The 12,866-nt window shown below is 57.9% G+C and overlaps 1 protein-coding gene across 3 annotated transcripts; it reads right to left on the reverse strand.

Annotated features, from left to right (window-relative positions):
* Positions 1-605: 605 nt before the first annotated feature.
* On the reverse strand, positions 606-12,404 carry LRFN1 (leucine rich repeat and fibronectin type III domain containing 1). Of its 3 annotated transcripts, none has more exons than XM_057314158.1 (5): positions 12,339-12,404; positions 9,719-9,751; positions 7,291-7,345; positions 5,435-6,877; positions 606-2,304 (listed from the first exon to the last, which is right to left on the reverse strand). In XM_057314158.1, the coding sequence occupies exons 4-5, from the start codon at positions 6,838-6,840 to the stop codon at positions 1,392-1,394; spliced, it is 2,319 nt and encodes a 772-aa protein (XP_057170141.1). In that variant the 5' UTR covers positions 6,841-6,877; positions 7,291-7,345; positions 9,719-9,751; positions 12,339-12,404; the 3' UTR covers positions 606-1,391. The 3 variants fall into 3 exon arrangements, 2 of the variants coding, with proteins under 2 accessions (XP_057170141.1, XP_057170140.1); XM_057314157.1 differs by having other exon boundaries at positions 9,634-9,751; XR_003312173.4 differs by lacking the exons at positions 606-2,304; positions 5,435-6,877; positions 7,291-7,345 and adding an exon at positions 8,943-9,076 and having other exon boundaries at positions 9,634-9,751.
* Positions 12,405-12,866: the final 462 nt, after the last annotated feature.

Consider the following 12,866-nt stretch of genomic DNA (forward strand, 5'->3'; position numbering starts at 1 on the left):
TTCTTCACTTGGGGGCCTTGGGCAAGTGACTTTCACTTCTCCCTGGTTCAGATTCCTGACTGTAAAATGGGACCAAACATACCTACTCCAGTTAGCTGTTGGACCTGAGAGAGAGGAGCTGGGCTTAGCACAATGCCAGTGTGTGGAATGGACATCCAGCAAATGCTCAGCAGAATTCTGTGGTTAAGAATACAGCCTCACAAGTCAGGCTGCCTGCCTTTTTAAATCCCAATTTTGCTATTTCCTGCGCTGGTTCTGTGACCATGGGCAAGTTAATTTTTCTGGGCCTCAATTTCCTCATCTGCAAAACGGGATAACAGCACTGGACATCCAGGGCTGTTTAGCAGATTAAATGAGTGCTTGGCATATAGTAAGCACTCGCTAAATGTTAGCTAGTATTATTTTTATTATTCCCCACCTCTCTCTCAGGGGACCGGAAACTATTTCAAAAGTCTCCCTGGTCCCAACTAGCCATCCTTCAGGCAGTCTCACTTGAGTCCTTATGCTGTAATCCAGGTCACGCACACACATACACCCCAAGACAGACACACACAGAGGTCAGCAGAGCGGCCTCAGACACAGAAAAAAGTTTAATTCTGCTGCGGCGGAGGGTCCCGGCTCCGGCAGGGAGGGGGGATTTGGTTTTGGATTTTGTTCATGTGGGGATTTATTTGGGAATAGGGGAGAGTCTGGTCCTTCCAGTGGGACCTGCCCGGGAGAATGTGTAGGGAAGAGGTAATCGGGAGAGATGGGGAGACTGGACAAGAAATGGGAGAGCAGAGGGAGAAGAGACGACAGGACAGAGAAAGGAGAGACAAATAGTGAAGGACAGACACGTAAGACAAAGACGACAGAGGGCGGGACAGAGACAAAGGGAACAGAGAAAGGGGGACCCCAAGCCAGACCCGATGGGACCGGGGAAGTGAATGAGGGGGGGCTTTGGAGGCCGCCGCGGGACAGAATAGGATCTAGTCCAGCCAGATACAAGAAATAGGCCCCTCGCCCCTGCCCCGGGTCCCGGGCGGGGGGAGGGGGCTCGTGTCTCAGTGCTGCAGTGTCGGGTGGGCCCTGCCCCTCCCCGCGCTTCGCTGTGTAAGGCACCGGCTCCAGCGAGGTCCGCGAGCGCGCGGGGGGAGGGTCAGGAGGGGGGCGAGAAGTCCGTGGAGGAGGGGGGCCCGGCTGCCCGCCCCCTAACTCCCCCTGGCCCGGGGGCGTGGCCAAGAGCCGCAGACGAGGCAGCCCCGCCCTCTCCGGGGAAGAGATGGGCGTGTCTCCGCCTCTAGTCCAAAGACTAGGCGCCGCGCTTTCTCGAGACCCCGAGTCCTGCCCCAGCGTCCGGGCGGCTGGGCGTTTGTCCGCGGCACCCAGGCGTCCCGGCGCCCGCCCGCCTCTCACACGGTACTCTCCAGCATCCACTCGGTGCTGGTAAAGGCCAGGCGTGCCCTGGCGGAGCCCAGCCCCAGGTCTCCGTCCTCCCCGGCCGCGCCCCCTCCGGCCCCGTCCAGGTGCGGCGTGGACCGGTGGCGCTTTGTCCGCCGGGCGCGGCGCGGGTAACTGTGGCTCTGGAAGAGCGCCCCGTAGTCCCCGTCGAACGAATAGCGCTGCTGCGGCCTCGGCCGGGCCGGGGCCGCCCCAGGAACCAGAGCTAGAGTGGGAGGCGCCGAAGCTGGTGGCCCCAGGGCCCCGGAACGGCTCCTCCGAGGGCCCGCCGCGGCCCGAGACTCCTCCCCAGAGGTCTCCTCAGACGGCAGCAGGCACAGCGAGGTGGCCGAGCCGCCCAGGGAGCGTCCAAGGACGGTCTCCGGCTCCGCGGAAGCCGTCTCGGCCGCGGTGGCCTTGGCCTCGACCGCCACGGCGGCAGCAGCAGCAGCGGGGGACGCCACCTCACGCAGCGCCTCATAACGGTCTTGCGCCGGCGGGGGCGGGGCCTGCGGTGCGCCTGCGCCGTTGGTCTGCGAGCACACGTGGCTGACTCGCGGCGGCGACCTGGAAGTACCCTTGACGCGGCGGCCGTCCCCGTCGCCATAGACCTTATAACGGATCATGAGCAGAACGATGAAGACGAGGACCGATGCGACGATGACGCCCCCGATGGCGATGATCATCGTGCCACCCAAGAAATGGGCCCTCAGTGGGCGGCAGGGCGCGGGATCCCCAGCTGTGGTGAACTGCACGCAGCCCACCACTCGAGTGGCCGGCAGTGCCGTGGCCCCGTCGTCGTAGACAGCCAGCACGCACAGATCGTAGGCGCGGCCTGCTGCCAGATCATTCACCAGGAAGGTCTGGCTGGTGGATGGGATCATCCTGCAGGAGGGGACGGCATCAGCGCTGGGTTAGCTCCCCTATGAAGTGCATCGCTTCGTTTGCATGTCCCACCCGTGGTGACCACTGGGGACCAAACCATGCCTCGCTACCGGTATTTCACCCTCTATGGGACAGTAGCAGCCATTCAAACGACAAATTCCCATCCTATCAGGACCCCTGCTACAGGCCCTGCCCTCAGAGCCACTCCTTGTGGTGTCTTGTCACCTATTAGGTACTACCTGCCATTCCTGTTCCTTCATCTACATATCCTGGCCCCTGCAAAGGAGGAGTGCTATAGCTTTTAAGTCCTGACCTCAAGGAAAACACCTCCTGGCAATGTCTCACTTTTATTGTGACAAATGCCATTCAAGGTCTCTTATCTACATATTTCCACCTTTTAAGGGGCCCGATACAACAGGCCACCTCCCATTTCCTGTATGTCCCCTCCTCACTCAAGTGGACAATGAGGTCAACTCACACCCTCTGTCTTACTTCTGGCACAATGAATGCTCTTCTAGTTCCTCTTTTCTATGTATTCCCATCCTTTCCGGGGAAACTGATTTAGGCCACGCCCCTCATCTGCATGTCCCACCTCTGGGTAAATACATCAAGCTGTGCCTATCTTCTGGGACAGTTACCAAACCCCTCAACTACATATTCCAACCCACTAAGGGGCTATGGCTATAGGCCACTCCCCTTTTGATTGACCAGTGGCTTCCAGGCCACACTCCCAAGGCCTACTAGGGATGGTTTCCCTACTGTACCTAGGATCATGTCCACTCTTTGCATGTCCTGCAATCAATCACCCTGTGTTTATGCTCTGCCCCATAGCACCAGAGGTCATGAAATCATGCCCCCCCAGGTAAATTTCGTCTGTAATTGGGTCAAATGTAAACAAGCAAGCCTGCCCCTTTCTTACTATAGGCCCCTGCCCACCAGTGAGGGGCAGTGTAAAGAAGCGGTTAGGCTGACAGTCTCAGAGCCTTTGTTTGAGTCTCTCTTCCACTTGCTAGCTCTGTGACAAGTTTCTTAACCTCTCTGTGCCTTGCTTCCCCAAAATGGAGATATTAAGAACTCCTTCATCATAGAGATAATGTGACATGTGAATGAGTTAGCACACCTAAAGCCTGGCACTGAACAATTTCATCATGATTAGCTTGCATCCCTCCCAGTGTTGGCCACTAACTCTTGCTGTGGCTTACACTTTACTGCCAATTGCACTCTCCCCATCTGTAAGACTATTCCCTAGGCCTTGACCCTCTTCTGCTGGGCACATCCCTTCTGTGCTGTTGGCTAAGCCAGGACTGCCACGTCCACAGGAATTCGCATGTCCAGCACTCAACCTCACAAGCCGTCCTCACCTACAAAACTCTTAGTGGATCACCAGAGGCAAGGACTGCCGCCTCATCTGCCCGGGACCAGGCAGCAGGAGCTCCATCTCCTGAAAGAGGCCACGCCCCCATCTCCACAGGCCTCCTCTCTCAGAAACTTCACATTCCCTGCAACCAGACCACCTCTGCCTCCTCTGGTCCTGAAGCCCACCTCAGCTCCCTTAGCACCAAGAGCCACCCTTCAACCAGCAGATTTCAAGTAAGGGCCCCACCCCCTCATAAAGGCCTACCCACATTTCCAACTGACCCCCTGCCTGCCATTTCACACACCACCCCCCACCCCATCCAACCTCAGGCCCCTAGCTGTAAGTCTTCCTCTTCCCCTCCTCTCCCCTTCCCAAGAGGCTTGGATTCCTTTTGCTCCTTCCCCCAAAGTAACCAGTTGCTAAGGGCTCCCCACTTTTCAAGGACAGAGGCTGGCTCCTTAAGAAAGCTTCAGCCCCTGTGTCTCTAATTGGCTGCAAGACCTAAGAAAGCAGCAGAGCAGGCTTCTGGTTGGATGTCACCTCCACCCGTGGCAGCAGTGAGGAGGTTAACCCCTACAGCACCATAGCACAGGCATCTGCGATGGGGTACAGAGGACTGGAACTGTGGCCTTATGGGGACAGGAAGAGACCAGGGGTTTGCCACCCTGCTGGGGACAGAGGGCCACCAACATCTGCAGGGTCTGAGGATCCCCCCACCCCACCACATAGTGGCCAAGGGTTAGACAAAGAATGAAAGAGAGAAACAGAGAGGTGGAGAGTCCCAGAAACCAAGAGTCATTTACAGAAATGTATTACCTTTCTCCCCTAATCCCTGCCTGGCAAACAGTAGGTGCTCAATAAATGTGTGTTCAATGTCAAAAGGGCAAGATTAGGAGTTAGAAGGCTAAGGCCTGGAATCCTGGCTCTGCCACTTTTCTCTGTGACCTTGAGCAAGTGATTTCCTCCCACTGAGTCTCAGTTTCCCTGTCTATAAAATGGGAGGGGGGATCATCACTGCTTCACAGCCGAGTTGGGAAGATGGAATGACGTAGCATAGGGCCTAGCACAGAGCAGGAGCTCAGTGCCCAATAAGGGCAGGAGGGAAAGAAGGTTCGGACAGAAAGAGCCAAAAGCAAGAGAATAACAGAGATGATGGGAGAAAGTAACCTTTTCATGTCTGCCTATACTGTAGAGATCTGCCCACACCAGGGCAAGGGCTTCTAACCCAGTGGATGGTGGACATAACTTATGGGTGTCTATAAAATGGGAGGGGGTATCATCACTGCCTTGCAGCAAAGTGGAGATCAAATGATCATTTATATGTTTTTCTCATACTTTTCCTTTTCTGTTCTGTAAGGTACCCAGTGGGTTGATACAGTAACACTAGTATATAATCTGTAAATATAAAGGTAACCATAAATATGTAAGTGTGTGAATATATTTCATGTTCCAAAATGTTTCACTGACAAGGTGCACAACCAGACACGTTTGGCCAGCAGTGATACAGACCATGAACCCCAGAGAGCAGAGGTCATGCTGGGCACATTCACGTCTGGCTTGTGTGGGGTCTCAACGAAGATTTACTAAATGCATGAAAACCAGAAAGAGAAGTGAGACAGAAGTAGAGAGAGAAGGAGACAGGGCAAATGAGAGCCCAAGACAACTCCGCACGGCCATCTAGAGAACCCCAGCTGAGCAAGAAGGCCAAGGGAGTGGACAGATGAGGGGAGGGCCGCCGGAGTAGGTGGGGGGTCCTGGGACTGCAGCACCCACCTGTAGACAAGGGAGTCATCCGCGGAGCTGTTGTACTGGACCTGGTACATGCGGATGCCGGGCACAGGCCTCTGGGCGGGCCAGCGGATGAGCACCGAGTTCGAGGTGAGCTCAGCCGCCACGAGCCGGCGCTCAGCGGCCGATTCGTTGGCACCAGGGCGGCCGGGCGTGGCGATGTCAGAGGAGCCGGGCTCGGTGAGGGGCGGCGGGGCGGCCGGCGGCGGCGCCATCAGAGGCAGGGGCACCACGCACACCTCCACGGGTGCCGTGGCTTCCCCGGCGGCGTTGGAGGCGATGCAGGTGAAGGTGCCGCTGTCCCGTAAGGTGGTGATGGTTACATCCAGCGTCCCATCCCCCCGCACCCGGGTCCGGGTCGAGTTCCCCAGCAACCGGCCATCGGGCGCTACCCAGTGCACCACGGGCTCGGGGTCCCCCACGGCGCGGCACCGCAGACTGACCGCCTGGCCCTCCACCACCAGGGCCCGGCCCCCCGCCTGCCGCGTGATCAGCGGGGGTTCACACAGGAACTCCTCCTCTGGGATGGACCAGAAGTAGCGGTCAGTGAGGTGCTCGGGGGTGGCACACGTCTCCAGGTCGTCCTCCCGGGTCAGCCGCCGCAGCCAGAGCAGCTCGCAGTTGCAGTGCAGGGGGTTGCCGCCGAAGCTGACCGTGAGCGGCGTGGGCGGCTTCGGCCCCGAGCCCTGGGACCGCAGGAAGAGCCCATCAGGAGGCAGTTTATGGAGGCGGTTGGAGGTCATGTCCAGGCGAACCAGTTTGTGCAGCTGCACGAAGGTACCTTCGGCGATGTGGTCGATGAGATTGTGGTCCAGCGTGAGGGTGTTCAGGTTCACCATCTGGCCCACCGCCTCCCACGGCAGGGCCTCGAGGTTGTTGTAGGACAGATCCAGGTCCTCCACCGTGGACAGGAAGGCATCGAAGGCGGCGGACTCCACCCGGCGGATCTGGTTGTTGCCAAGGATCAGGTGGCGGAGGTTGCCCAAGCCGCGGAGCTGGTCGCCACGCACCTCGGCCAGGCGGTTGCTGTCGAGGTGCAGGGCGCGGAGGGCGCGGAGGTCGGCGAAGGCGCCGGCGGCCACCTGGCCGATGGTGTTCCGGGACAGGGTGAGGTGCACCAGGCTGGTCATGTTGGCGAAGTCTCTGCGGCGGACGGCCGCGATGAAGTTGTCAGTGAGCCGCAGCTCCACCACGCGCCGGTCGATGGCCGGCGGCACGAAGAGCAGGCCAGTCTTGGCGCACAGCATGGTCAGCGTGGGCGCCACGTTCTGGCAGATGCAGCGGCCGGGGCAGGGCTGACCGCGAGATGCCCCAGCCCAGAGCAGCAGCAGAAAAGGCAGGGCAGCGGGCGACGGCGAGAGGAGCGCCGAGGAGAAGGGGCCCGGAGCCATGGTGCAGGGGGAAGGCGGGAGGAGTGGGTCGTGAGACCTGCAAGGGAAGGAAGGAGCCGGGTTACCCAGGAGCCGGGCTTGACCACCAGCCTGGCCGCCCACCATGTCCTGCTAGGAGTCTGACCTGGGTCCCTCCCTTCCCGACATCCGGGCAGAACAGTGGCAGGAGTGACCATCAGCTGGCACGCATTTTATTTTTAACAGACAATATTTTCATGCTGGTTGGTAAATTACATTGCCCCACCCCCTGAGTGTCCTAATCCTGACTCTGACCCTCCTCTAGGAGGCCCAGACCTCTCATGATTTCCCAACCGTAGGGGTGACACCTGGCCCACCCTGGGCCTTCCAGTACCCACTAAATATTTTTGAAAAATCACAGCTGACTAGGATTTAAGGTCATGGATTTCAAAGCCATAGTCCCTGGGTTCAAATTCCAGCTCTGACACTTACTAGCTGTGTGACCTTGGGCAAGTGTCTGAACCTCTCTGAATCTCGGTTTCTTCATCTGTAAAATGGAGATAAAAACAGGCCTTACCTCTGTGAGGATTAAATGGATTAACGAGCATAATGCACTGAGAACCATGCCTGTCACATCAAATGTGTTCAACAACATGTAGGTGATTGTTATCATCATGCTCGAGTGCCCGGTATGTGCCAGGCATAGCAGCGTGCACTGTTATTAAGAGTAAGTGCTCTGAAATCAAACAGACTCAGGTTCAAGTCCTGGCCCCCCCACTTACTAGCTCTGTAACCCCAAACTAATGATTTCCCCTAACCTAGGCCATATTTTCCTGATTTGTAAAATGGGCTGATCATCGTACCATCTTCAGTGGGTTGTTGCAAGGGTTCCGTGGGCTCATTCAGGGGGGCCACACTCTGCCTCTGCAGAGCACAGGGCCTGCCACACAGTAAATATTCAATAAATGTTAAGGGTAACCTCCCCCCCCCACACACACACCTGTGGGAGTGGCCGAGAGAATCTGAAAGTAGGAGGGGCTAAGAAAAACACACATCTTCCTGCTCAGCCTTGGGAAGTCCTTCTCTGAACCAGGTTTCATCCTGAGCCCTGATGAGCTCCCAAGCAGCGGGCAGCCTTTCACGCTCACATCAGTGGGCACATACAAGGCCCCATACGTGCCCACACTCACATGCACTCTCACACACTCACGCTATGCCTCTGCTCCAGGCAAAACCTTCCGGCGGGGATTCCCCTGCGGCGCCTGCAGCCCACGTCATGTCAGCTCCCATCACAACACAGGGTGGGTGGGGGGTGAAGAGGAAAGGATGGGAAGGGGGCGTCCCTGAAACTGTTTTCACCCCACCCCGCACCCAGTCTCTGCTGGCCCACCTCCTAGGAATCTGCAGTTTGGGGCTGTGGCCTGCTGTGGCCCTAGATCCTTCAGCCTGTGGGGAGGGGGAACAAGAGAGTCAGAGAGAGAGAGAGGTGAAGAGACAGGGAAAGACAAGTGGGGGTGGGGGGGGATGGACTGGCAGAAAGAGAGAGAGAAAGGGACAAAAAAAGAAAGAATCTGAGGGGCGCCAGGTGGGTTTATGTCAGCAGAGCAGGTGACTCTTGATCTCATCGCACTGAGTTCGAGCCCCACATTGTGCCAAGCGCTTACAAAGATAAATAAGTAAACAAGTAAGTAAAGACATAAAAGGAAAGGAGAAAGAATCTGAAAGAAAAGTGCAGAGGCAAGGAGCCAGCCTGAAGCCAAGAGAGACCAAAGAACAGAGGAGGAGACACAGAGAAGGGCACTGAGATCAAGAGATGAAGAGAGGAAGAGTGAGCCAGAAGAGGCAGGAGGAGATCCTAAGACACTATAGAGAGAGACCAAGATGGAGACAGAAAGAGATAGAGATGGAGAGCCAGTGCCTGGGCTGGAGAGAGGACAAGAGGCAGAGTCAGGGAGTCCCACCGTGTCTCTAAGCGCCCCCCATTCATTGGTCTTGCGCTCCGCCTGGCAGATTGCTCTGTCTCAGATGGAAAACCCTGGCCTGAGAGGCGGAGCTCCTGAGTTCGGAGGCCCAGCTTGCACCTGCTTGGTCTCCCACAGCTGGGGTGGGACTCAAGTTGAAGGAATAATAACAGCAATGGAAATAGCTGACGTTTATTGAGAGACAGTGCAATGTCGCAGGGAAGAACCGGGACCTGATGGCTGGGGCTCGTACTCCAGTTCCTGGCTGCGTGACTTTAATCGGGTGACATCCTCTCTTTGTGCCTCAGTGTGCTCATCTGTAAAATGGGGATGATGATAGCACCTGCCTCATGGCGTTGTTTTAAGTATTCCGAGATAATAGAGTATAACACGTTTAGAATAGTTCCTGACAGAGTAAACCCTGCATAAATATTAGCAGCCATCACCATCATCATCATTATTGTTATTATTGTTATTACTATTATTATTAACTTATCATTTTCTCTGGCTCTCTCTCAGTCACCAGCAGGTCAGGTGACCAGGAGATCTTCCCACACACATGCACACACACACACACACACACACACACACACACACACAAAATGGTAAACCATGTCCATATCACTCTCCAAATGCAGGGGGTCACTTCATGTCGTGAAACTCTCTGTGCCCTTTTCCGATATCATCAGGAGACTTCTCTGTCGCAACCACCTTACCCATCCAGAGAGGGGATGCCTCCAGGCCTGAAACCCCCACCTACCACCCATGCCCTGGCTCTACTACGAGCCCTGACCCCAACACGATGCTCCTGACCTTGTTGCCCCCCCCCCCCCCGCCCCTTGGACACTGCCATACCCTGCCCTATAATCCATACCAGGCAGGGCTTCAGGCCTCCAGCTGGCTCAGAACAGGCCCAATCACTCCACATCTCTCTCCCCAGCCTGAAGGACCCCACTCACCTCTCTGCAGGGAGTCAGGGCCTGGGCCGGTACCTGCAAAGGAACAAAATGACCCTATTAGCATCCTTTGGGCTCCTCTCTGAAGACCTGCCTCAGAGACCATCTCCGCCAAGGAAGTCCCTGGTGTGATCATTCTCCCTGCCCTCCTGCTGCAGGCTCTGGACGGTCTCAGACAGACCCAGCGAGTCGTTTCTGGAATCCAGGGAGTCTGGGCCTCAGGACTATTCACCCTCCAAACCCAGGAGTCCAGGACTTAACCCTTTGTCCTCTGCAGGCTCACTAGGCCAGAGACCCCAGCCCCCTCCTCCCTCAAGACCCTGGTGTCTGCAACCCCAGACTCTTCCTTCTTCAAACTCCAGAGTCCAGGCCTCTGTTTCTTCTTTTCTCAAGACCCAGGAATCTGGCCTCCCAGACGCCTTCTCTTTCAGATCCAGAATTCCAGGCTCCCAGCCTCTTCCTTCCAGAGTTCACATTCCCAGTCCCCCAGCTTTGAAGAGCTGAGTGGTACCGAAGGTAGGAAAGAACCAGAGGTTCCCATCCTCGCCGTTACACCATTGTCACACCAACATGTGTGGACCTGCCAAAACCCACATGGACCCACAACCCAAGTCTCTGCATGTGGGTTTCCAGGGACACACCAGCATAATGTGTGCCTCCCACCCTCCATGGGCTCTTGGCTCAGCATGCAGACACACTTGTGTCCTTGGATCCCGTGGATGGACCCCAGCATACCACAGGTCGCACCACATAGGCCCCAATCTCACTGGGCCAAGAAGTGAGGTCAGCCTCGTGCCAGGGAGACAGACACATGCGTGCATATTGCCCTGCACGCATATGTTTGAACGGATACAAGCCCAATCCCCAGAGACCAACACTGACACATAAATGGACTCACAATACAGACACACACCCTCAAGGTGGACACACCTGCACACAACCACACGTGTACAACACTGACCTTCCTTTGCACATTCATACATACTCGTGGACACACACAACAGAGAAACCCATGTGCCCCCTTGCAGACAACCAGATACATGCTCCTACAACAGATACACACTTGCACACTAGCCAACACATAGGGGCACACACATATAACATATACTCACTTGCACACACAGGTGGTACACAGGTGCATGCTCTTAAATGCCCAAACACATCCCTACACACTCATACAACTTCACATATCCCCCAGGATGCATGGTCACAAAACCGATCCATCCCCACACCACCAGATGCACAAATGCACACACTAGCAGATACACATCTCACACACATACACAGAACTAAGCATACACAGACACACAAAACTGATACACACTCAAACAAGCACACAGGCACAAAAAGATCCACCTTGCACAGACATTCTGAGATGTTCACTCATTACAGACACATGCTCACACAACAGCCTGTGAGGGATTTTACACACTTCCAAAATGCACACAAAATATTGAACCACAGTAGCATAGTCAACAGATAGGCATAGATTCACACTCACACACAGTCATGAACACACATCCCTCCTAGCTCTGAGGTACCCCCACCCCACCTACTTCCCAGGCCAAAGAAATCTTAACATCCTTCCCTCCCAGCACCCCCCGCCCACCCCCAACCAAGGCACCAGCCAGGGCCTGAGGTCAGAGTTCAGCAGGTGGAGTCTCAAAGGGTTGGGGGGCTGAGTCCTAGAGCCCGTCTACAAGGCAATCCCCCCACTAGCAGCCCAAAGGTCCCCCCTGGCCTGGCCATCTGTATGCCGGCAACTCCGGCCCCATCTGCGGAGATCTGGCGGGTGGGGGGATTAGGGTGGGGTGGGTGGGAAAGGGCCGGGTCTGTGCCCCTCCCCTCGGGCCCATCTGTCCATCCCTCGGCCTCTCATCCCTCCATCTGTCCACCTACCGGCAGCCCATCCCCCCCCTCCCAGGCACCGGGAAGGGGAAGACATGGCCGTCTCCCCCAAGGACCGCTGAGGACCCCCCAGTTGACCGAGGGAGCGGCAAACTCCCCTCCCCCAAACCCTCACAGAGGCCTGGACCCACAAGCAACGAGCCCCAGCCCCCGGCCGGGAACCTGACGTGGACGCACAGACACACACCCTCGGAGACATACAACCCGCAGACACACACACACACACACACACACACACACACACACACACCACAAATGGACACCCGAACGGGCACACCCGGCTACACAACCCCTAGGATGGACATCTAACCTGGACACAAACACCCAACGCAGCCAGCCCCGCGCACACTCGCTGGGGGGGGGGGGCGGGGGGTACCCACACCTGGGCACACAACCCACGCACACACACCTGCACGCAGCCCCTCTGATGGGTGCGCGACAGCCCCCCAGACACACAGCCGGAGGGGCAGCCACTCGGGGGGACACACGCGCGCGGCCGGACACAGCACCTCGGCTCGACACCCAGCACACACCCGGATGGCCACACAAGCAGGGCGCCGCACACGCCGGCGCCGGGCACACACAGGGCCGCGCGAGCGCACGCCGGGCCCGCCGCAGCGCCGCGGACACACACTCACACGCTCGCACGCTCACACCCGCGCTCCCACCGGCGCCCCCGCCCGCCGCCTCCCCGGCCGCTGCGGTCCGCGCTCACCCAGCCCGGGGGGGCCCCGGGCCCGGCCCCGCCGCCGCCGCCTCGCTCCGCGCCATGGTGGGGGGAGGGCCGGGGGAGGGGGCGCGGTGCCGCGGGGCCGCCTCCCTCCCGCCTCCTGCCCTCCCTCCCGAGCCGCCGCCGAGCTCCGCCCTCCGCGCCGCCCGCCGCCAGAGCCCCGCCGCCACCACCGCCGCAAGGGGGGAGGGGGCGCCGACCAGAGGGGGCGGGCAGGGCGGCCGCACCGCCCAGACCCCCGCCCCCGGGCGTTCCGCAGACCCCTCTCCACAGTGGAGCCGCTGGCCCGCCCCCGACCCCTCCCCAGCCCCACCTCCAGCCCTGCCGGCTTCCCCGGAGACCCCCCAGACCACGCCCCAAAGGGCGTGGGGACTTGGATCTCGCAGCGGAGACCTGGGATCATGTCCCAATACCCAGGGGAAACTCAGACCATGCCTTACCTCCTCTGAGGACCCAAACCATGTTCTACTCTCCTTGGTGACCTCACACACTGCCCCATACTCCAGTGGGGAC

The sequence above is a fragment of the Ursus arctos genome, unplaced genomic scaffold (assembly GCF_023065955.2).
Source record: "Ursus arctos isolate Adak ecotype North America unplaced genomic scaffold, UrsArc2.0 scaffold_19, whole genome shotgun sequence".
NCBI lineage: Eukaryota > Metazoa > Chordata > Mammalia > Carnivora > Ursidae > Ursus > Ursus arctos.